This window comes from Nesoenas mayeri (genome assembly GCF_963082525.1).
Source record: "Nesoenas mayeri genome assembly, chromosome: 1".
Classification (NCBI taxonomy): domain Eukaryota; kingdom Metazoa; phylum Chordata; class Aves; order Columbiformes; family Columbidae; genus Nesoenas; species Nesoenas mayeri.
Genome location: NC_137541.1, coordinates 72907215 through 72932749, shown reverse-complemented (window position 1 = coordinate 72932749; position 25535 = coordinate 72907215). Strand labels below are relative to the sequence as shown.

At 41.0% G+C, this 25535-nt stretch overlaps 1 protein-coding gene across 4 annotated transcripts in view; it reads right to left on the bottom strand.

Moving 5' to 3' along the window:
- Positions 1-24339, bottom strand: part of PHF21B (PHD finger protein 21B) — a gene marked incomplete at its 3' end in the record, with an annotated part of 163991 nt that extends 139652 nt beyond the window's left edge. For 2 of the 4 annotated variants that reach the window (XM_080363723.1, XM_080363725.1), the window contains exons 1-3: positions 23242-24339; positions 22603-22635; positions 22253-22318 (exon numbers count right to left, since the gene is read on the bottom strand). In XM_080363723.1, the coding sequence (XP_080219849.1) occupies positions 22253-22318; positions 22603-22635; positions 23242-23295 (153 nt within the window). In that variant the 5' untranslated portion in view covers positions 23296-24339. The remainder of the gene's footprint in view (positions 1-22252; positions 22319-22602; positions 22636-23241) is intronic. The other 2 variants (XM_080363724.1, XM_080363726.1) reach the window with 1 other exon arrangement.
- Positions 24340-25535: the final 1196 nt, after the last annotated feature.

Below are 25535 nucleotides of genomic sequence, written 5' to 3'. Positions count from 1 at the left end.
TCCTTCTGTCTCCAAAGACGTGAGCCAACAAGCCAGCGACCAGAATATTCTTTCCAAGTCACATCAAATCTGGGGCCTTTCTATACTTCTTATTCCTCCCTTTCTTTGTCACTATTGCAATTAAATTAAGCTTTTACCTAGTTACCAAGTGGTCAATTCCTCTGCTGCCTTTACTCAGAGTTAGTTGCTAGATGGAAGACAAAGATAGTAAGCTCTCTGAAGAGCAGACAGTTTTTTGGACCTCTTTCTGCAGCACATTACAACTGTGCCTTAAATTTGGCTGGCATATCGCCCTGCACTTAAATATCGCCCTGCAGCAAACCAAAGTCTTACAGGTTCCAGAAAACTTTTGCTTCCTTCATGAGGTTTTTAGAGTGGCCGCCTCTGAGAGAAAAGCCAGCCCAGAGCTCTGCAGAAGAGTAAAGCAGGGTGCTTGGTTCAGTCAATATGAGGGGTTTCTTATAGCCCTTCATCACTATTACCTAGACCCTAGAGGGAAAATTTAAAATGTTACCACCCCGTGCAAATTCCAATTCAAAATGCAAAATACAGTTTTAGCTGCACAATCTGGTGGCAACAGCATAGATGGACCAAAAGCCAAGCTCTGCTCCCATTAGAGGGAGCAAGGACGTGGCCAGCAGCTCCTAGAGCAGGAATCCTGGTCAAAGCCTTGTCCTACAAGATTTTTAGCCCTTTCTTGGGCTGGCTAAATGTCACTGCTGCCTACTGAAATAAACGGGAGAGTAGAAATGTTGTTCACTAGTGCTGAAAAGGGTGCAAAGATTCTTCTTATGACTTGCTAAGTAGGAAAGAACACCAAGCTACTTACAGCAAGGGCACCATTTCAGCTCAAAGTGTCCACCACTGCCATGGGATGGCAGATGAAACTCTTAGATAAGACCGAGCTTAAAAAAACAACCAAATAAACATACACAACAAAACTAAACTAAACAACAAAACAACATAAAAAAGTATCACAAAAAATTAATAAAACCGTTTTAAAGCTCACTTTCTAAGGAAGTGATACTTACAAAATCAAGTGTTACTTTGAACCTATTGTGCAATTTCACATAGGTTCACAATATTTGAGAACACCTTTGGATGCCCCTGTCACTGCAAAACCTTGATTCAGAGTTTGCCTCTTCCTTAAGCACCAAGATAAGTCACAAAACCACCAAAAACCTAGTTTCCAAAGCATTTATGCTCACAGAACAATATATTTAAGAGAGCTAAAATGCCATAGGACCATTAGGCCTCAATAACCACAGCTATGCATTCACAGCAACCTGAGATCCACACCATTTTTGTAGCCTGACTTAACTGAGTCAATGTTTCTAAAGTGTTTTGAAGGTCAACAACATTACAGAAAGCTTCCTGCAGTGTCGATTAAAGAAGCAAAACAACACCTATTATAATTCCATTTCCACACATGCATAACTTGGCCTTGGAAACATCTGTTTGCAGAATTAATTCTGACTTCAGGTTCCCAGTTAGATGAAACCTCTCTTTGCTTTCCTTTGCTTTGCTGCACCAGTGTTCCACCCTCATTTGAAACTTTCCAGGTCACTGCTTGACCTCTGGCTTTGGAATTGGGGATTTTCTTAATCTAAACTAAACCCTTTCAGATGTTGCAGGATTTCCAAGAGTGAATATAAATACATTTTCCCCATTGTAAACTCACACTGTCTCAGCTGTCAAGGACAGCAAGACTAATCTGTAGCCCACTGAAGGCAGTGAGAACTAGTCTAACTGGTAAAGAAGTAGAACTGCATCCGTGCTGTAAGCCAGGGACCTTTCCATTGACTTTGAAATGGCTTTGGATCTGGCCCAGTCTCTACTGGTGACAGCAACACTGACTGAATCTGGAGAGGAAAGAACACATTAAAGGTAACTGGGGAAAAAAATCCACTTCTGAACATGTTCCTTGGGCAGTTCCAACAAATTTAGTGAAGTTTAATGAGCATGAGTCTTACTGTCTATTGTTCCTTTCCAATAAGAAAACCCCAGAGGCTGCTGGACTAAGGCTGACACCAGAGACAGGAACTTCACTGATCAAGGGCTTGGGGCCAGGACCAGAGGTGCAGCTGTGATCAGTCCCTTCTGGGACAAGGTACACACAGTTACAGACAGGTTTCAACTAAAGCTCTCACTGTCAAAGCATTTAGTCTGCTTCAGCTGAAGTCAATAGTAAAACTCCTATTGACTCCAGCAAGAGATAGTATAGGCCACTGTCAAGAGCTTTTGAAAATCCAATGCTGCATCGTTAAGCTACACAGCAAAAAGCAGATCTGTTGAGCAGGAGAAGTCTGGCTGTACACACTGACACTTCTCAGAGCAGAGCTGCACTTAGCTGTACTATTCCTTATGCCATAAGGAATACACCAAAGAGCATACTGGAGAGGCAATGCAACTACATATATAGAACTGCATTTAAAACTCAGCTCCCATATTCCTTACAAGCTTTTGACTATAATCTTGTAATGTTAGCTTTATACATGCACAGCATTTCCTCCCTGCACTGTGGTTAGTGTAGTTTCAGTTTGAAAATTACATCTTGTTACATCATCTATAGACTCTTAATACTTGGAAGCATCCCATCTGCAAAGTGATTCACATGATACTGCAGAGATATAAAATTCCAGAAAGATCCAACGTAATGCTTACTTCTAGCTACTAACTAGTCTTATTAAAGCGCCCCCCCCCCCCAAAAAAAAAAAAAAAAAAAAAAGAGTCTGATGCAAATCTTTCTTCAGCTCTTTCAGACAGCTTTTCTAACCTGCCAACCACCAGGGAATTCCAGTATCCTTTAACAGATAGTCTGAGATACTGGCTAAGATGAGTTACTCCTAAGAAGTTTGAAATAATTATCCAATGCCCAAAGGTTGTGGTCAACAATGTAAAACAATTACTGCTTCTTTACACTTCTACATACACACAGATTCTTTGTGAAATAAACACACACCTGGCTTCAGCATGAAAATTCCAACTATACACCTTTGCCACTCAATGTGCTTATATGTATCTCTGCATCAGAATACACTAGTTACCACAGAAAATGACATAGTACCTCTAGGAGAGATGAAAAAGAGTGAACTGAGTGTACTTATCTGATAGTTCTGTTTAAAGCCCACCTTTACTCATACTGAGTTAAGTTCTCCACCACTGTAAATGCACTGATTTCAGAAAATTTTAACCAAAAGAAAACATGATCCATCCCTCAGATGTCGCTGTACATTCAAATGTCCCATTTGCAGAAACAAGCCTATGGAATGGCAGAGTGAATTCCAAGTACCCACATAAGTACTGTTGTCAGTCTAAAAGCAGTTTAAGCATTACAGCACTCCACCAACTTCTGTAGTCACTCCTGGCACACATTGGAATCAGACTCTGTATCAAGCTCTCTGCCTCAAAAATTCATAAAAGACCAAGTCACAGAGTTGAATGCAAGTTGCCCTTAAAAAGGAAGTATCAGTTTCTGGATAGCCGACGATATTAAAAGAAAAAAAAAAAATCAAAGCAACTATTTACTATCAACCTTAACCATATAGTTTTTCTATGAATTTTAAAACACAGTGGTTATCAGTCACAGGAAGTCACATGCTGAAGCACTTATGGTAGAGGAGATAGTTTAAAGTGGTTCTCCTCTTGCCTAAAGTAATAACTGTATTAATTATTTCTTAACTAAGAATTTCTATAATTCTTCACATTTTCGTAGTTCTTTACATTTCCAGAAGACTAGAGAAATATCAACCAATTAGTCCATAATCTTGAGCTGCTCTGAAGCACCCTTTCATTAAACAGGTAAAAAATTACATAGCTTCAGTTATGTGAAGCAAACTTTGGGTCCACTAAAGTACAGGCAATCCTTTTCTTCCTATATCTGGTCAAAATAAAAATTTCCTTTCAAATATGCTTACATGCATTATTCCTTCTCAGTAGCCTTACTGTTTGAGCTTTTCAAACACCAAAAAAATAATGTAAATGTTTATCTGCTGGCACAGTTCATTCAAGTCAAAGTATCTCATGCCTTCATCTCATGCCTTCACATCATACACAGCTACTCCCCTGTTCTCCTCTTCCTCCCATGGGAGAAAACAAATACACCTTCTGCCTCTATTCGTAAAATGTGCATTGGTCAGGCTATGGTGACTAAAAGAGACAAAGCTCCACCAATTCTCCTACCTCTGGATAGCAGCCAGGACCCATGTGTGTGGGAAGGAGCAGCCCAAGGTGTGGAAGCCTCCTCCTTTCCTGCAGTGAAAATGTCAGGAGGCCACACAGAGCCTGCTAATACTGTAGAATCCCACAAACACAACTTTTTAAAATACACTCCTACTTTTTCTAACATTGGGATTGTTAAAATAAAGCAAATTCTTTTATACCCTGAATCTCCAAAGCTAGCAGACTCTGGCTCTTTGGTTGGGACAGTAAAATAGTATCTTAATACCCTGTGTGCCTCACAGCATTTTTTTCTCAGAACTTAGGGGAGAAAAGGGGAAAGCAACAGGGTAAGTCTGTGCCTTTCAGAGTTGAACTGACAAATACAGAGCAGATACAGGAATGTTTATATCAAAATTCTTGAAAGCAGGTGCCATCTTTCCCAGCTACCATCAATAATCAGTTTTCTGTAAGGCTGACCTTTCTGTGTATGTTGCACCAAGATTACATCACACGTGCTTTCTTTTCACTTCTCCCTCCCCTTTTCTGTGCCACCCAGACTCAGAAACGAATAAGTGGATAGGCTGGACTTTGCTGCTGTCCCTTGCTGGCAGAAGAAAGAAATACAGATTAAAATACTGCATGTTGCTGCTTTTCTTTATGACAGTGTTCAACACCCTATCCAAGATTATTAATAGCAGTTTCACAAGCTCACTCATTCACTTTCAGGCATGCATCTGTACTAACCATGCCATCTTCTGGTGCTTCCTGGCAGCAAAAAAGAAATACCAGTGTCAGAACATAAACTGTCACCCTTGTCACTGTGCAGGGAGTCCTCTCTTTACCACCATGTATCCAAGTGCAACACTGCACTCCAGAAAAATGTTTCATGGCTCTTCCAGGTACCCAAATCATAATGAAAACTGAAGTGTCAGAAATATTCTGACTTGCTGTGAGAATACCAACTCTATCCTACAAACTAAGTCAGCAATCTCTATTTCAGAAAAAGCTCTGTATTCAAGTTATTATAAAAGATACTCCTATGACTGATGCTGCAAGACCTAGAACAGAAAATAATTTTTGAAATCAGTTTCTTAATATGACAAAAGGATCTGTATGTCAGAAGATATATGACAAAAAACTGACTCCCCATATATTGTGAATAGAGATTGAGTAACATGTTGAATTAGCCTTTCATCCCTTAACATCTTTTTCTGGATCCTGCAGAAAGAATTCCAAACATCATAGCTCACAAACAGGTGGCCGCTACGTGTTTTTTTCTCCTGCTGCCATCCAAGGCTCCTCAATGCTTCTGCATGTCACAAATATACCTGGATATTAAGAGACTAGTTGTTTGCTTTCACTTTCTCTACTGGCAAGTTGTTCCAGAACCTCATTCTTCTTGTCACTTCTTTGAGGCTCACAGAAGACCCAGCCTTAATTTCTATTGTAGTTGCAGTAAGGGGACTACTGTATAGATTACCTTTAGACAGCATGTATTTCACAGAGTTCTAAAGAAATGTTTGTTACGCACCACATGCACCACTATACAGTAATCCCTTAGCACACTCAGTTCTCCATTTAATTGTGCAATGTAGTCATGTGTTTCAATTAAGACTCATTACTGTGGAGGAGGAGTGTCATGCCATTGAAAAACATCCTGACAACATGAAATCATGACTGTGTGTCAGGCAAAAATCATATAAGGTCAACTCTACCTGTGGTATCTGAGCATCTGCTGGAAAAAACATAGTTGTTGTTTACATTATGGCACAACTCTCATACCATTAGGTCAGTATAAGACCTAACCCAACCTATACCCCCCCTATAACCCAACCTCAGTCTGGTAAAAGGAAGCTCTATTGGCATTTCAATCCCCTACCATACTGCTTACACAGTTTCTAGTAGCACTGAAGGTCTGCAGTGGTAAAGTTTTGGGTGAAAGAATGTGACTTTTTTCCCAAAAATCTTCCAATATTGGAAGATTACTAATTTGTTTGCTTGTTTTATAACAGTCAATATTATTTAAAATTAAAGAATGGCACAAGTATGCCTTCTTCCAATTATGTTTGCTTACTTTTCTGTGGTGAGCAAAATGTTAAAAGTGAACTAAACAAAATAAGTTTCAACTGTGTTTATGAATCACATTGATTTTTCTGGGTCTTACATACTGGAAAATGCTACAAATATTAGGCATCTGAAAGGAGAGGCCATAATTCCTACTGAAGAATTGAATGGGTGGCATTTTCTTCAAGAAATACAAGGAGTTCCAAAGTGTCTCTCTAATGTTATATACAAGCATGGTAACAAAATCAACAGGCACTAACTTCTGTTAACATAGATAAACTGATTGCATACTGCAACCCAAAATACTGCTATGTCATGGAAGAGACTTTTTCTCCTTGAGGAACACTGCCCCTAGCCATACTGAGGTATAGATCTTCCATCTGAAATTTAAAAATAAAAGCTTTAAGTAGGATTCCAGAACTCCATTAGACCTGTAATAGCCCAGAGCTTAGGGATGTAAAACATTTCTAGCCCTCAGAACAGTGTAGGAAAAGATAACAGGAGCTGGTTCTTCATTCCCTTTGCCTCCGGCATGCAGAATACAGAGGAATACAGTTGATGCAGCCATGCTCACAAGGAGGTCAACTTTCTTGCCCCCTCCTCTCTGCTCATGTCTTGTGATATCACTATGAAGGCAGAATGGTTGAAGTTGAGTAGTGCTGTGTTAAGTGTCAGAGGAACCCATCAGCAAGGACTACATATTGGGCAAATCCACATTAATTACCACTTCCAAATCAAGAGCTCACTTCTGAAGCAGGTCACCTAGTAATCTGCTCAAAGCAGATCTTGTAATTTTGGTTCTCATCACAAAGTTATCTTGGAGTAGAATGAGTGGATTCCTTCTGGATTAAACTCAATAGAAGAGTACACTTTGGGAACACAATTAACATGATCCATGCAGTAACAGCAACTCAGTCTCTGGCACCAGACTAGGACTAGCCTGAACCCTCAGGATGTGCACAATGTCCTCAGCACCAATGGGCTCTCAGCACTGTTCTGTTCTCTCAACGCTGTTCTGCTCTCCAGATCTCCTTCCATTGCACTGCACTACTCACTGATGTGGGCAGAGCCACCATCTTCCTATGAACTCCAAGAGACTAAATAAAAGGATTTCTTATCACAGGAAAGTATGTTTTTGCATTTCAACCTAAAAATCCTTCAGGGTGAAGGAGCCAAGGCCATGCAGTAAATATAGGGGGCTGGCTGGGAGACAATACAACTACCAGTGACTACTGGAAGTTCAGTTTTCACTATACGATTGCTTGCACTACTCAGAGAGCATTATAAACATCCGCATTAGAGAAAGATCACATTAGTCATGGCAAGTGATAGCATCAGATGTCAACACCTCTCAGATGATGTTAATGTATTTTCTTACTTGCCTAACTAAAGCTGAGGTAGATTTACCTTTACCTATCTAAACAAAAAGAAAGAGCGGGTCCCTCACACATTTTGCTAGATCAGCTTCACATTACCACTTCATATCCAGGTAAGGGCAGAAACCCGACACATCCATTTTGGAAGTTAAGAATAAGTCCAAACTAAATCATTTAGCTTGAAATTACTACACTGAGCAGAGACATCGTAACTCTAACTAGAGGGTTACTCAAACATTCTAACACGGTCATCTGAATATAGAAAGGCTAGTAATGACATTCCAGTAGAGAAAAATCAATCACACCTCCAGTTATAGGTGGTAATTAAAAAAGGAGAGAGTATATTAGCCTTAGGAAATACAAATACACAGCATTTTGACAATTCCAACTACTACTGATTTGAATGACATTAAAATTGATCTCCCCACACATTTCCTGAGTACACATTTCCTGGGTATACATTCAACAAAAGTTAGTTCCATGCAAGAATGGATCAACTTCATGTAAATAAATGAAATAAGACTGAAAAGTGTGCATAGGAGTATCAGTCCTCATCCTAATTACCCATCTAGCATCAAACTTGCAGAACAGAATTTCTGCCTATCATCATTAGCTACCATGAATAAGTTTCTTCTCATATTTAAATGGCACCTCCTATGTTCCAGTTTGCACCCATTGCCCCTTGTCTTACCATTGGTTGCCACTGACAAGAGCCTGGCTCCATCCTCCTGACACTCATCTTTGCATATTTATAAACATTAATGAGATCACCCCTCAGTCTCCTCCAAGCTAAAGAGACTCAGTTTCCTCAGCCTTTCCTCATATGCGAGATGCTCCTATCCCTTATTCATTTTTGTTGCCCTGCGCTGGACTCTCTCAAGCAGTTCCCTGTCCTTCTTGAACTAAGGGGCCCAGAACTGGACACAATCCCTAATATTCTGTGATTCTGTGTGGAAGGAGAAAACGTGGGAAGAGGAAACGGCTCAGACCTATGGGTATGCATACAGTCACAACCTGCCTGCAAGTAGTTCCTTCACAGAAGCTCTTCAGCCTCCCCTTTGCTGGGGACTAGGAAAGACAGTCACCTTCCCATCTCAAAGTTTTACCTATCCCTCTGAATTTTCCATCACAATACTGGGGCCTCCCTGTTATGTTCACAAAGAACCCATAAGCTCAAGCTTTACTCTCTTTGTTCTAGGTATCATCTCTTACTCCTGTTTCTCATGATCTTTGAGCGTTCTGATTTCTGTACAGTCTGGAAACCTCTTCTGCCAAGTGGAGGGGGGTTTTCCCCTTAAAATATGAAGGGTAATTATGCCAAAGCCCTTATGTTTCACAAAATCTGGCCCTTGAAACATCTCTATGTCTACTTCTCCTTCTAAGCTATTTCAACTAAAAAAACATTTTGGATGCTCTTAGACTAGATAGCAGACAGTGCTCTCAGAATAAAATTGGACAGGCTTGTAAAGCAACCAAATAATTCTTATTTAAGGCTGATTCATTGCACATTCAGCATATCAAACCAAATTCCCACAGAAGTCCAATACTCCATTAATGCTAATTTCAAGCCTTTCTAAGTTGAAAATAGTGTAATGACTTTGGAAGAATTGTTCCTACCTAATGGATCCTAACTTGGGAAGGTAAAACTCCTTCACTGGATCATAACCCAACAGACTATAAAAGTTCTGAGCTCAATTGTGTCAAGAATCTGCATTTTAATACACCTCAGTTCACATATGTGTATAATCTGGTGAGAACTACGCATTTAAAAAATTTATGTACTTGCACAATAGGTTGCAACAGCCCAGCTAATGAATATATAAGTATCTGATGATCAAAAGATCTTTATCAAGCAATAGTGAATCCTTAAGTAAATATGTAGTAATTTTCAGCTAGTTATTCTTTGGACTTCATTCTGGAATAACATTTTTAAAGCTATTTTTTACAGAAATAACTGCAAGTGACACCAAAATCTGAAGGTTTAGGCAGAGTCTTTAGAGAAAGAGCATGAGTGGTTAACAGTGGCTTCAGTTGAAACTAGCTTAATGAAAGAGTAAGAATCCAAGAGATTAAGTCAAACATTGTATCAGCAGTTGGCCAATTTAGGACCTTTTTTTTTTTATAGAGTGGTTTGGGCGTGGTGGGGGAAGTTAAGTCCACCTGGCCCAGATGCTCAAAAAGTGTCAATAGTAACAGCTCAACTCAACCAAAAAGATCTTAATCTGACTGACTTAACACCTTTTCCTTCCTTTATTTTTTTTTTTAACAGTGAAGCAGAACAGAAGACCATCAGAAATTGTAATTATAGACAAAGCTTTTGCTCACCACTGTGCCCAGCTAACACTAGTAGAAAAGGTGCCATACAGTTGAAAGATCTTCAGGAAATACATTAGTGGATTTCAGTCCAGCTTTCAGGACATTGCATCATCTTCCAAAATCCATCATTACCATTTGACAGCACTCAGTGTAATAGGTGGCAATTTCAAAGAGCAACCAGGGGCTGAACTGCAAAAAACCCCAATAAGTCAACTTTAACAAAATAACTACATATATTATTTTCTATAAAACTACAAACATCTTTATAGGATAGCAAATCCATAACAGCGGGCAGAATGGACCACCTCAGCCAGCCTAAGCCAGGAAAATTCCACCTTGTTTGCTCTATATTTGTAACATATTTGGCAAAGACACCCACAGATGAGTTATGGGGAAAGTTTATTCTGCCACTGTGTATGGCAAAACATCAGCTACTATTGCCTTCAATTTATTACTCACTGTTTGCATTATCTTATGGTCTAGGAGTCCTGGAAGAGAATCTCATTAAGCCAAACACTACATGCGTACAGAACAAAGACAGATCCAGATCCAAAGGGCCTACTGTTCAGCACCTTTAGGAGAATGACTTTAATTAAGAAAATGCAAGAGGGAAAAAAGAGAAAATAAACAACTGCAGCCAAAATTTTTCAACCACGAGGCCTGAAATTCAGAGCTTAAATCCAGATTTATTCTCATAAATAAAAATTATATATCTAAAGGTGCCATAATTCTGAGTTCATACTGAAGGCCTCATAAGCTCTCTGACTTAAAAACTCATGAATGCAAAAAAATCAAACTCTCAGCCAAGAATACAGACTGACGCTCAAACTCTATTCTTACAGCAGGTCTTTGGCCTTTCCTACACCTACCCAAGGCATATATTAAAGCTAAGTGTTGGTCTAGATTTCAACCTAAGTTACATCAGCTTTATGAATTTACATCCAAGTCTCAACATCACTGCATAGGAACTGCGGATGGCTTCCCTCTTTAATCACCAGTGCTAGTCCTCTGTGTCTATATGTTTGCATATAAACGTGGTGGGGAGAAGGGATGAATCTCCAGTGTCAAAAAAATCAGCTGAATGCTGCACTCCCACACTGAGTTTGGCATACGAAAATCATAGGCTTTTCACAACCCTCAGTTATATTATTCATGCAGAATGCACTCAGCTTTCTATTGTTCCTGCTCTCATTGTTTATAAATGAGTCTTTGCTTCATCTGGGAATGGAAGTTCCTTTAAGTTTCCCTTGGTAAAAGTACTTCTGTAATGAGGTGCAGTGCTAGTGCTCAGAGGGTTAAAGAAGTTTCTGGAAATGTTTGTGCTTCTGGAAAAAAAACCACAATATTTTCTTTCTTTATTGAAGGAAAAATAAACAACTGGAACTGGTTGATTTGTTTGGGTCCATCGGATGCACAGGTTTCTAATTGCTTCTTAAATGTTTCAGAAAATAATTCAGTTCTTTGTTTTGTTCTCTGTTACTGAAACTTTTGCAAAGGAACTTTCTAAATGGAGGAAATGGCCTCAAGTTGCACCAGGGGAGGTTTAGATTGGATATTTGGAAAAATTTCTTCATGGGAAGGGTTGTCAGGCATTGGAACCGGCTGCCCAGGGAAGTGGTGGAGTCACCATCCCTGGAGGTGCTTAAAAGACATGTAGATGAAGTTCTTAGGGACATGGTTTAATTCCAGAGTTAGGTTAATGATTGGACTCCATGATCTTGAGGGCTTCTTCCAAATGACTCTAAATATGTTAAGACTTTTGCTTTTACACCTCACTTAAATACTCCCAGCACCACCACATTAAAAAAAAAAAAAGGATCCTGAGACATGGTCTTCAAATGTTGTGCATGGTGTAAACACTATTTCTCATGATAGGACATGAATTGTACCAGGAACTGCTGGTCCCTTCTCTTACGGCCAACACAGTTGCAGAAAAACATATAACCCTTTGTCTAGCAATATTGTGAATTTCGAGATTTAGCTTGTTCAACAGTTCAGGCTGTCATCATTAATACTGGTGATTGTGCAAGGCTCTGATGCATTCCCCCAGCTCAGAGTTTTTCCAATCCAATTTAAGTTAATAAACAGTGGACTGAATTGCAAAAGAAAAAAGTAAGTTAATCACATGGCAACTTAATAGCTTTTGACTTCAGAGGACATCCTTCTGTTTCGGGTCTAATATCAGAGCATTTTAAAGGTAGCTGGGGCTGTATCTTTAACTCCTCCATTTGTGGTACACTTTCTGTTTTTAAAGTTCAAAGGACTTCCTTTATGCTCTTGATAAGGCTGAGATATTGCAGATTCAAAGGGGACAACATGCAGTGCCACCTGACATACCAAAACCAGAAAACTGGAGTCAAATTCATCCATCCATCCATATTTTGGAGTGAAAAGAAACTTCAGTTTTGAACCAAGGACTCAGTTTGCCAGTTAATGGAAATACATTTACATTTTACTAATGTTAAGCAAAGAAACAATTCAATCTCTTTCAAAAACCATCTCCTGTCTATTTGCAAATATCAATTGACTTTATGAAATTGATGGATTTTTGTCTTTTTCATATCAACCCTTAACACATTAGCTCTTAACAGAAGTTTAATGAAACCATCCCCAAGACCAGTAACTCTAAGCCAACAATCTCCATCTTCTATTGGTTCTCCTAACACTCTGGACTGTCTTCATCTGCCCTCTCCTCTTCTCACCTGCTTTTCTCCCTCTGGTCAGATTCTGATTTTTATCACACCAGTGCAAACTCTGGGTAACTCCAGTGAACTCCAGGGAAATATATTTCTGAATTTACACCTGCCTAGCTAGCAGAAAATGTAAATTGAGCTCAATAGTATTCAGTTTGCTCATAAAAGGCTTTTTTTTCCCCTTTAATTCGAGATGAGAAAAAAAATGATAAGTCTAGATTCTATTGCTCATACACATCTTCAGTAGTACCTCATTCCTCAACAGGCCCTGTTGAAAAAAAGCTACTCACAGACTTTTTCACTCAAAACAAACAAGCAGAACTTCGTCTGCAATTAGTAATGAAGAGAGGAAAAAGTATTTATTTCAACAAAGGTAAGCACTATAGGTCATTTGAAGGCGTGACAGTAATGCAGTATTTCAATTGGTTTTAAAACAACAGGGTTTTATAAATATATATATATATTTGCAATTTAACTGTCAGGTTTTTTCTAAGAAGAGAGAAAAAAGATTGCAAATGTTCCTGTCACTGCTATATTCCAGTTAGTTTTAGAGGAGTGAAAGACGATAGATTAAAACAACCCCATGTAACACTGGAGAGTAAATAACCTCCAAATCTGGAAACTCATCTGTGTGTGCAATGAGGACTAGCGCTGAGTGGAACACATACAAGGAAAAAAGTGCATTGAAAGAAGCTTGAGTTGTTTTTAATTTAAATCCCTGCCTATTCAAAACAGTCATATCTGAATTTCTAGGAGCAAGCAAAATCACTATGCATTTACCATACTAAATGCCTTTTTCATCAACTAACAAAACAGAACAGATACAAATGAACCAATCAGGGATTTCGAGTGAGCCACCAGTGATAGAAAAGCTACTCTGCACATTCCAGTTGAGTCACCACAGAGAAGTAGGGGAAAAAAAGAGAGGAAAAAAAAAAGGGGGGGAAATAAATTACTGTGTGCAACTCCATCTGCAAACTGCTTCTCCCGCACTGGTATGTAATAAAATGTGTTGCTAAGATACAAGCTGCTAAAGAAGTTCATTAAAGGACACTTTAAACAAAGCTGCCAGACTCTTTTCCCTTTAAAGACTGCTTATTTGGTTCTGTCCCTTGTGTTTATAATTAGATCCTCTATATGAGAGATTGTGCTCCATTCAAGCCCACTCAGCAAAGAATGTTAATAAAATAACGTAAATAAGGCACTGACTTAGGTTGTATATATTTATGGCCTATAGAGCTGTTGATAGAAATACATCTGCACTCCACTTGTATTTTTAAATGCAAAATAAGGATTTTCCAAGTAGCTTCTCCCCAAGCTAGTGAGCAGAAATGTCAGCTTCTGCACCCAGCACTCTAACCCAACTTTTAGAAAATACTTCCAGTCAAAGAAAGCTGGCTTCTTGCCTAATGTTGGGAGTTTCTGAGACGCCTCTTGTGTAAGCTTTTATGTGCAAGCCTTTGTTATCTACACTGAAATAAAGGCCAAGATCCTGTACATCTTTCACCTGGCAATCTTTATCTTTTTCCATCAGTATATGAGTTCCTAGATGCATGTTAACAATTTGCAGAATCTCCTCGATCTTAATATATGAATGACATAAGTAGGTCTATTTTGTCACATTTTATTGCCAGGAAAGATATGTTATTAAAGAGGTCTTTATCTGACCTTATATAAAATACTTCTAGTCTCCCTAGTAACATTTTCGTGGTAGATGTATTTTGGCTTTTGTTTTAGTTGAAGAAAAAAAAATGGGCAAGGCATACTTTGCATTCACTCATTGTGGTGAAATTGTATCTAAAGAAATAATTTCAGCATTTATCTCTTCGGCACTTAATAACACATGAGATGCATAAATCACAGATGAGAGTTGGTATCAGTGATTATATAGGGAACGTTACTTGTCATTTTGTAACCTGCATCTCATATTAAATTCTGTATCACAGTCCCCAGTATGTATATATTTTTAATTACATTTTCAGGCTCATTTACATGTGCATATTGGCTTTCTGCCTGAATGATATCAAAGAGAAAGACCTTATGCTCACACCCAACCACACACACACGCAAGCACATTTATACACAGAAACACTCAAGCCTGTACATTTCTGAGAATGGAAGCTTCACTCGTCTTTCTCATTCTTAGAAAAGCTTTGGTTCGACAATAAATCCTTAGGCAATCTTAGCTGATTCAAAGCACTTTAGAAAAGCAGAAAATAACAGAAAACACAGGTTAATCTCTCCTGCATGTCAAAAGTATCAATGATTCTCAGTTGACTCATGTTAATCAAAATGTAATATACATTTTCACTTTCTGTAACCTTGTAAAATTTGTCATCAACAGCTGAGTTTGCGCAGAAAAGCTATTCCATTCCTTCACTTTGGATAAGAACCAAGCTACATCACAAAGTACCAACATGATCAAGTTAAATCAATGTGGAAAGGAAAACGACCTATGCACTATATAGATTTAACTTCTGTTTCAAGACCAATTGTATGCTTCTCTTGATTAAATGCAAGCAATCAGACAAACTTTCAAGTGAGCACACTGTTTTTGCCACAGTATCAATGCCCATCCAACTCTGAAAATAAGATTGCCTCTCAAAAACCCAAATTAACACCACTCATCATACCTACAGAGTTCCCAGATACTTAGTGTTTTGATTTTTGCATTTAGGGCCAGTTCTGTGGTTTGCTTTTGTTCAGTCAAAAGTGTCATTTTGTAGTTTAAGCTCCGGCATATATTTAACTCCTTAAAAAAAACAACAACAACACACATCCTCCTATTTTTTCCTCTGTCTCTGTATATTAACCAGAAGGGTCTGCCTCTAAATGTGAAAAAAACCCCTGTGGTACATATTAGATTTCAATAGATGCTTACTATTGGCAGTTGCAGGTTGTAGCCAGAACTAAGCCGCATCAGCAATTTCATATGACACTCTGGAAATTGCTACTACATAACAATAAGTAGCTGATTCAAAAAAAAATAAGGGAGAGGTGGGGGGGAAGAAAGCATGTTTAAGGAAGTACATTTTGGCTCAAGAAGAACATTTCCAAATAAGAAAGTAGTACCACCTTAAGTTAAAAAAAAAAAAAAAAAAAAAAAAAAAAATACATACTTTTATAGACATGCATATAAGGGAAGAGTGTTTAAACTGATTCAATAACAAGGATTGGATAGACCAAATATGAGTCTGTTAGGTTGAAATAATCGTCTACTTTAATGGCAGAAAGACAAATTTGCATTTCAATTAGTCCAATTCTTTTTTTGTTCTTCTTTGTTCTTATCTTAAACTTGCAGCCCATTTTTGTACTTCCCTTACCTCCAACTATTCTGTGTGCACAAATTTCCCTCTTTGACATCGTGGCCACATATACACCATTTACTACGGCCTTGTCTTATTGATTTGCTAACTTCTACCCTTTAACTCTATTGATTAGAAATTGTGTCAATGCTTCAGATTTTGTTTTGGGGGGCGGAGCAGAGAGTGAGGTATCATTTTATAATCAAGTACAAAAATACTGCATATTTTATCTTTGATCACAGAGAGAAAGGCATAGAGGGAAAAGTTAAAAGTAACTGTATTAACGCGTCTTTATACGCCTTCATGCTTTCAACTTAAAAATCAAATATGGAATGAGATGAAAAGGGATTTTCTCTACTTGAACATATCAGAAGTGTTTAGAGTGATGCAGTACCCATTGGAAATGTGATTTTGAATCACCATTCAAAACCCCTTCTCTAGTATGATGTTACGGAAGGAGACATTTAGAGATATATTCCCGTTTTCCTTTTCTTCCACAAGCAGAATGAGTGCGTGAACCAGATCCTGAAACAAGGTGAACTATAAACATCTGACAGGATACAGGGTTCTGAATGAGCTGTACACATGGCATAAGCCAGTGAAGAACTTGTTCCATTAAACCCGAGCTCTAGACAAAGACTCTTGCAGAAGCATCAGTTTTAACTGTCCAAGAGTCTAAAAAATTGAAACAATTTCTAACTCCAAGATATTGAGTTCCTGTATAGAACTAAAGTTTCTTTGAAAGGGTTTCCCTAGCAAAGTATTGTGTACATCTGAACAAATACCTGTTTGCTGCAAGTATAGATCAGATATTTTACAATGTGTAACAGGTAGCAAGTACCGTTAGTATAAAACCAGAAGTGAAATAAAAAGGTATTGTTGGCATAATTCTTTTTTTCTGAATAGACAAAGGCATTGTAAGGAAAAAATTGCTAAATCACAGGGATAATCATCATAGCCCGCTCCTCTAATGAGGCATCATGGGATTACTGGAGTTATTATAAGAGTCATCTTATTGAAGAAATTCAAAGTTAATTGAAATCAATTGTACTGTTCTGACAGCAGGTGTTTTAAGTGGCTAAAATATCAAAGTGAACTCTTTAAAATGGTTAGAATGAATGTAATGTTCACTTTTCAACTCTTAGCCCTGCCAACTGATATACTGTACAAGTAGAGAAGAGTGTACAGTCAAAGAAAAATGCTGGAATAAAATAGCATTTCACATGCCAGTCAAGCAGCTACCAAACAAAAGGTGGTTCTAACCCCCTTCAGTACACATTTTCATTATGGATGTACAATTTCCATGAATCTTAGAAGGGCAACCTCATGCAAGGCAGAAAGCCACAAGTACACATATTGCCATTGTGTTTCACCTCTATGAAAATGTCCTTTATTACCCTTTTTCCCCAATAAGAACAGAGAATCTCAATATTGTATTACTGAAAGCACAAACAGAATGCTAGCATCAACATTATGCAAACTATACTTGCAAGTTTCTCCTCCAAGGTACTGAAGGTAAATTCTTCCCTAGTTTTGTCACTTTTCCTACAGATGGCAAAGCAAACAATAAATTCCTAGCTGGTTCTATTGGGGGAAAAAAAAAAAAAAAAAAGGCAGTTAGTCAGGTTTCCCAGCACAGTCAGCAGGACCTCAATGTGCGGAAGAACTGCAAAGTCAAGCACATATTTAATACCCATTGCCTTTGTGTTTAAAGACTCAACACAGTGACTGAGAAGTTTAATACTTCAACTGGGAACTCAACACCCTGTCTCACTCCACTTCAGTGGGTGCTCACTAATGTCCTTCAAACCAAAGTCTGCTGGGATGAACATATACAGATGCAATTCTTGCCACAACAAACTGTGCTGTGTGTACCTTGGGACAGAGTTTGACATTAGGTTCTACTTGATTTGGAAATGCCTTTCAGGTTTTATCTCAGTTTTCACTGAAGCTTATAACACTTATTTTACTTAAACAATTTTGAAAGTACTCAGCCATATAAAATACTGAGCTTTGGCAAATGTCAATAATTTCTCCTTTAATATATGTAAACAATGCTGCCATTTCCAGGCACAGCACAGCATGAATTTCAACAAACCACAAAAGCCACTTTCTCCTTTTTCCCAAAACAAGGATACAATATCAGTAAAATCAGACATCTTGAGCTAAATAGTTTCAATAGTTTCCAACAACTGGCGTAAGAACTGTACTTAATTTTTAAGAAGTCTAACACTTTCCACAAACAAGCTTTGCTGGTGATCACCACAGGCAAAACACAGTCAGCGATTTAATTTCAGATATACTACCCAAAAATACAAACCAGTAATAACACAGGCCGGGAGAGTCTGCCTGAAACTAATGTTGATTTTCTGCATAGATAGTAAATTATGGTAAAGAAATGAGGCAGTGCACAAGTGAACGGCATACACATAATGTCTTTCAGGAAGACATATTTTTATTACCGCGCTCCAGGACAGGCTGTCTGAATTCAGAGTTCATCACAGTTGAAAATACAGTAGCCCACATGTGCTTATTGTTAGTTTTTAAGACCTGGCTTACTACTTAATACTTATATCAATAACAAGTAATTTCCAACTGGAGGTTAAAGGTTTGTTTATTTGTTTATCTTGATCTATTAATTAATAAGAGAAAACTTTCTAAAATTAAAAGACCCTTAATGACTCTTTAAGGACATAAAGAAAGCAAGAAACACATGCAGCAGAACACCTCTGGTGTGCTTTTAAGGCCAATGCTGGCTCTTATGATAGCTCTTTTATTTACATATAAATGCTTGTTGCTTGACAATTTAAATAAAAATGTTACCACTGCTCTGCATGTGCTGTAGATTGAAGGTGTAAAACCATTGGACCAACTAATGGAGTCTTCACACATCATATCTTGTTAAAGAAGAGGTAACCCACTCTCAAATGCTATCACAATTCATCAAAACTGTAGTATATGAAAGATACACTTCTAACAAAAGTAAGTTTTGTCTTTCCGAGTTGGATGCCAAATTAAGTATTGACTGAAGCTGCACTGTTTCAATAATGAAAATTATGGCTCTACAATACTTATTTGAAAACACTGAGAAAATATTAAAACTACATTTACTTCCATATTTCTCTAAAGCATCAACATAAAAGAAACATTGATGACTGGCCAGGGATCCTTAATTAGGTTGCAACTTGAAATCCAACTGTGCATAAAAGTCTACTTTATACATTTACTTCATGCACTAGAAGTTGAGTTTGTAATTCAGTTCTTTCTGTCTCTGTTTGTTTCTAGAAAGGGAAATATTGCCACAAATGCCAGTGGCTACAGTGGAAAACTGATTAATAGGGGTACTGGAAGATAACACTCACCGCTGCTATATTTCTAACAGATGTGGATGATGTGATCGTCCATCCATTTTACTATCTGTTTCATCATCCACATGTGCAGTTTAATTGAAATGCAATTGTAGCACCTTTTGTATTCAGTGCATGCACAAGCAAAGGTATACATAATTGAATTATGAATTAGTTGTGCCTAAACAAATTGAGGAGGGGGTTGGGGAGGGGGTAAGGAGGGAAGGAATGTAAATACATATGTAAAAATAACCTCCCTACTTACACGGCCTACTTAAGTTTATGTCAGTGTTTTGGTATAGCCACAAAGGTCAGAGCTTGAAATCACTAAATATCTCCAACATTGGCCTATCTATTGTCTCAGTAGCCTTCAGTGCACTTTCTTCACGCCCTCAAGGACCGCTAGTTCATTTATAAGCCATTAGCTAAGGAGCAGCTACTAATTATAGCAAGTCTGCAAAGCTACATGATGGTTTTGTGACTTGGTCAAAGGCTAAGACCTCCAAACTCATTTCACTTGTGACCCAAGAAAGATTTCAGTTTAGACCTCCAGAGGTGGCAGTCTGGAGCAAGAGGACATCACATCACCAGCCAGTCCCTTATTTATAAGCTCTTGTTGCACAGGATGTTGAAATCAGTAAAAGAAATCTAGGGTTTTGCCTAAAAATAGTACGTTTCCTGCTACAAGAAATTTGCTATTTACAGAATTTTAGTATTTGATGTTTAATTACTTAATAGTTTATAGTTTCATTTAGAAGATTATGAGAAGGGCAAGTCATAAACACACAATGATTGTTTACTAGTTAGCTTGGATTATACACAAATATGTTGTGCAAGCTTAACAAAAACCTTTTCACCGAGCTGAATCAGAACAGTCAAACTGTATTTTCAAATGTGTCTCTCTGCCTTATCTAAATTCCAACATGACACATAATAAATAGCTTCTCATTTACTATCATCATAAAAATTTAAACAGCCTTGAAATAGTTGCTACAATACAGGGGAAAATGATCAAATGTATGTTCTAAATACCCACTTAGAACAGTAAAACTATTTCCATATTGAAGACAGAACACATAAAGATGCATTGTTGCAGTAAAGGCTGTTACCTTGTTTTAAAAAAAGAAAATCTTCTACTCAGTATAGTAGTATTAGAGTCAACAACTTGCTGTTTTACACTGCAAAAAAGGACTAACAGCCCTTAGCTATCATGTAGTGTCAGATTTGCTTTAAAAAAGAAAGTATCTGATTTGATTCTATACAGTGATTAAACATCTTTGTGCTCTGCTGAGTAGGGTATTCTATCCCCTCCCCCCTCCAAAAATGGCATCAAAGCAATCAAAATGGTAATGTTCAGCATGAATGGGGCCCCATCCCCCACCTTCAAACTCTGCAGACTTTTCTCCATGTTAGAAGAAACCCACACCCCTTCCTCACAAAATGGAAGCTTCCACTACCAAATTGAGAGTGCTGACAAATTCTGATTACAATAAACTGGGAGGAAAAGGGTGGCAGATAATCACCATCACCTATGGGCACAGATTATATATGCACGGATCACTTTTCAACTTTAAGCAAAACTCCAGCAAAACAAAACAAAACAAAACAAAAAAACCAAAACAAAAAAAAAAGAAAGAAAGAAAGAAAGAAAGGAAAAAAAACCCCAACAATTTAAAAAAAAAAAAAAAAAAGAAGAAGGAGAAGAAAGGGGTGGAATCGCACACGTGCCCCCTCTCCCCCGGAGGTCCCTCGCCGGGAGGGAGGCGGCTGCTTCGGGGCAGGCGGCCCGGCGCCCCGCGGGCGCTGTCCCCGACCCCGGTGCTGAAAGGCCCGCTACATTCCGGAGGAACGGCGCTCTCTCCCGCCGCCGGCAGGGCCAGTAGCCGAGAGACGGGGAGTGGAGCTCAGCTCACGGTTCAGCTCGCGCCGGCCCCCCGGGGAGGTGGAGGAGCGCGGGGGGGGGGGAAACAGAGGGCCAAGGGGGTGGAGAAGGAAAGTTCACCCCTTGGGGGGAATGGCTTTGTCAACTCCCCTTCCTGCGCTGGAAGTCCTGAAAGTGGGGACGGGGGGCCGAGGGGGGTGCGGATAGTTCGGTGAGTATGAATGCGAGTGTGCGGGCGTGAGTGTGCGCCCGGCGGCAGCGTGGCCGCTGTCCGCGGTGCTGAAAGACCCACCGCCCCCCGCCGCGCCCTGCAACTTTCCTCCCGGGGGGGGAACGGGTCACGGGCGGAGCGGCGGGCCCGGGGGTCACTCGGCACAAAAAGAGAGATGAGAAAGTTTGGGGAGGGCAGGGGGGAGAGGAAGGAGGAGGGAGGAAGGAAGGTTTCTGGTTTGTTTTGTTCCCCTCCTCCGTTTTGTCCTCCCCCTCTGGCAGCTGAAACAGGTTAATCTGTTTTTATTCGTATTTTTGGAAGGGGGGGGAAAGTGAAAGTGCCTAAGTGAACTCGAATCAAAAGCGAACACGTCAGATCAGACCAAGGGAAGAGAAAGGCAAGTGGGGAGGGAAGGAAAAAAAATAAATTAAGAAGAAGAAAAGAAATAAAATAAAGTGATCAATAAAAATCAGTTCTGTAATCAAACACAGAAATGGCTCCGAACTGGGCTCCAGCCTCCTCCCTCCCAACTCTTGCTCTGCACATTACATGGAAGTGTACAAAGTAGCCCAAGACAGGAGAATTTTCCATATTCCTAAAACATGTCGACCAACTCAAAATGGACGCCTCATTTTTTTTTTTTTTTTTTTTTCGTTTTAACTACTGCTTATCTTTTTACTACTAGTACTAAAATCATTCTTTCTCCCAGCAAGACATCAGAGAATCCGACCTCATTTTGAAAACATGCATTTTCTTACTTTACGCTTAGGAAAATGGATGTTATATTCTCTGCTGTCGGTATTTTTCAGCTAACGCAGACACTTTTCGGATGTTTAGAAAGTGCATTGTAAAAACAAGAAGAGAAACCAAACACAACTGAATCGATCTGTTCCTTACTTGTTTCTCATTAAGAGCTGCTATCCTTGATTGCCTTTCATGGATTTGTTTCTTAAGATCCCCGTTCTGCAAAAACGGCAATAAGATGCATATTAAAGGCAAAGTGTAAACTAACCCCTGTAATGAATAAACTTGCGATCTAGAAATTGTTCAAAGGCAAAACAGTTCCACCAAAGCCGTACGAAAGCATGCACACACAAAACACCCTCCTTAGTAAGAAAGCTCAGTGCAAACTACAAAATGAGATCTCTTACTGATAAAGTTTCTCATCGTGCTGTCCCAGCACAACTGCGCTGATTACAGCAGGGATAAAATATTGAAGAAGAGGAAAAAAAAGGATCTGCATTTACCTGTGGATCTTGCTTCATCTGTGCAACTAGTTTCTATAAAAAAAAAAAATCACCCCCAAAAAAGGAGGAATTAGAAACTGTTTCAAGTTTAATGGATTTTTTTAAATGTATGTATGTGTGTGGACGGGGGAGGGAGGGGGGTAAGGAACAAAGAGGCAAGTAAACACTGCGAGTCAGTTTCAAGCAAAGCTCATAAATATTCAAGTCTCGTCCTAATCTCTCCAACACACACACACACTCGCACACACGCACTCACACTCACGCACACGCGTACACACACACACACTCACACAAGCACCAACCGCAACGTTAACTCCTCATCTCCACAACACACACACACACAAAAAAACTCAGCCAAACAAGCTGCAAAACTACTTTGGCGAAGTGCTCGCCATTGCCGCGGGGGGCCGGGGGGGCCCGCGGGGGGCCCCTGCCGCGGTCCCGGCCTCCCCCGCCGCCCCGGCCGCGGCCCCGGCCCCGCTCCCCCCCTCCTCCCCTGATCGATAGACCCTGCGACAAGAAGCAAAGGCTACTTGATAAGCATGCAACACTGGCTCCCTTCCGATCCTCCTCTCCCTCTAAAAAGCACCGGGGATACAAGAGCATTTTTTATTTGCTTATCATTTTATTTTTTTTTACCTGATGACACTGGATTTCCACTTTTAACGCCTCTTGCAAGCTGTGTAGCTCCATCCCTGCAACTTGCCAGGCACTTTCCTGCCACTTTCAGATCCGAATGAAGTTTTGTTTGTTTGTTTGGTTTGGTTTTTGGTTTGGTTTTGTTTGGCTTGCCTTTTTTTTTTTTCCTCCCTTTCTTTTCTTTTTCTCTTTTTTTTTTTTCTTTTTTTTGTCTCTCTCGCTTTTTGCAACCGACCCACCAGCCAGCGAGGCAGCCACCCCTCCCTCCACGGAAAAAAAAAACAAAAACAAAAACAAAAAAAGTAATTTTAAAAAGGAACGAAAGAAAGGCTAGGAAAAACTAAAAAAAAAAAAAAAAAGGAATGGCAGTAACGATAATACTATTTTAAAAAAGCGACAACAACAATCGAAAGAAACAACTACTCAGTCTGCAAAGCAAGTTCTTTGCCTCTTTGCTGGGGACACAGACTCATCACTCACTTTCCGCCAAAGTAGGGGGGCCCCTCCCCCCGCGCCCCCGCCCGCGCGCCCCCGCGCCGCCCCCCCTCCCCCGCCGCCCCCGCTCCGCCCCGCAGCCGTTCCACCGCCTCCCGCCGCCCCGCCGCCCCCGCCAATGGGGACGGCAGGGGCTTGGAAACGGGAGGGACTATATTTCCTCGGAGTGCGCGCCTTGATTTCACTTTGCCTGGGGAAAAAGTTGTGCCTCGGCTGTCAATGCTAATTCGGCAGTGCCCGGATGGAGCGCGAGGGGGGGGTTTAGAGGGGGACGGTGGGGAGGGAGGGGTGGAACGGGGGGAGTGAAGGCTTGCGGCCCGCGCATGCGCCCTTCCCGCGCCGCCGCCGCCGCCGCGGTAGACGAGAGAACAACAAAGTGCCGGCGCGCGCGCACGCCCCCCCTCCTCGAGCGAGGGCTCGCGGCGGGAGGGGGGGAGGAGGGGCGGGGCGAGGGCGGAGCCGCGGGGCGGGACCTGTGGGAGGGGTCGAGCACGGCGACCCATCGCCTCAGGGGCTGCTGCCGCCGCGGGGCGACGGGATGCTCTGTGATGGGGCATCATGGCCTGCGCTCCCATCCCCACCGTGGGTGTCCGGTGGGGTCTGTCACAGAGTCACAGGATGTTCATCTAGTCCAATCCCCCTGCCGGAGCAGGAACACTTAGATGAGGCTACACAGGAATGTGTCCAGGCGGGTTTTGAATGTCTCCAGAGAAGGAGACTCCACAACCTCCCTGGGCAGCCTGTTCAGTGCTCTGGCACCCTCACTGAGAAAAAGTTTCTTCTCATATTTAAGTGGAACCTCCAGTGTTCCAGTTTGAACCCAATGCCCCTTGTCTTACCATTGGTTGTCACCGAGAAGAGCCTGGCTCCATCCTCGTGACACTCACCCTTTATATATTTGTAAGCATTAATAAGGTCACCCCTCAGTCTCCTCCAAGCTAAAGAGACCCAGCTCCCTCAGCCTCCCTTAATCATCTTTGTTGCTCTGGGCTGGGGGCAGGGCGACAGGCAAGGTCCCGACTGCTGACAAGAGACGGAGGAGAGGGAAGTTTCTTCCAGGCCCCCCCGTTATCACCGCGCACTCCCACTCTGCTTTTCCCCGCTCCCCTTCTCACGTCGCTGCACCTGCTCGCCCCTTCCCCGCCGGCATGCGATCAGCCGCCCTTCAACTCGTCCCGCCACACGCCAGGGGCGCCTCCCGCTGCCGGGACCGGCTCTGCCCAGCGAGCCGCTGGTGAGGGGTGTGAGGGACTCCCGCCCGGCGGCGCGCGGCGAGCCGTTGGTGACGGTTCCCCATCGCCCCCCAAAAGACTTCCCTCCCTGCCCCGCTCCGGGCGTCCCAGCAGCCCAGGGTAACCCGAGCTCTGCGGCACTTGGAGGAGCTGCCGGCTTCCACAGCGAGTGGGGGTTTCATCGACGTCAACACAGAACTTGAGGCAATGGGCAGCCTGGCGTCAGGGGGGGTTACTTTCCCCTTGGCAGCGCATCACGTTTAAATTGTTCCCCACTCACCCCATCCTGGCTGCCTGCTCCTCACCAGAAGAAGCTGCTGTACCCCTGGGTTGTTCGGAGCCCACTGCTTGGGGTGCCAAGAAATGGGATCACAAACTTCAGCCACGTTAAAAAGCAGACAAGTGTTTTCAGAGGAGCTAAAGTTTTCTGGTGTGTGAGTTGTTTTGAGGTCTGCAACTAACAGAGAGCACAAGCACCCAAACAGCGAGTTGCCACAGGCAGAGGGGAAAGGGATGAGACCTGTGGGACACTCAAACGAACCTCCTGCCAAGGGAGGAACCAAGGCC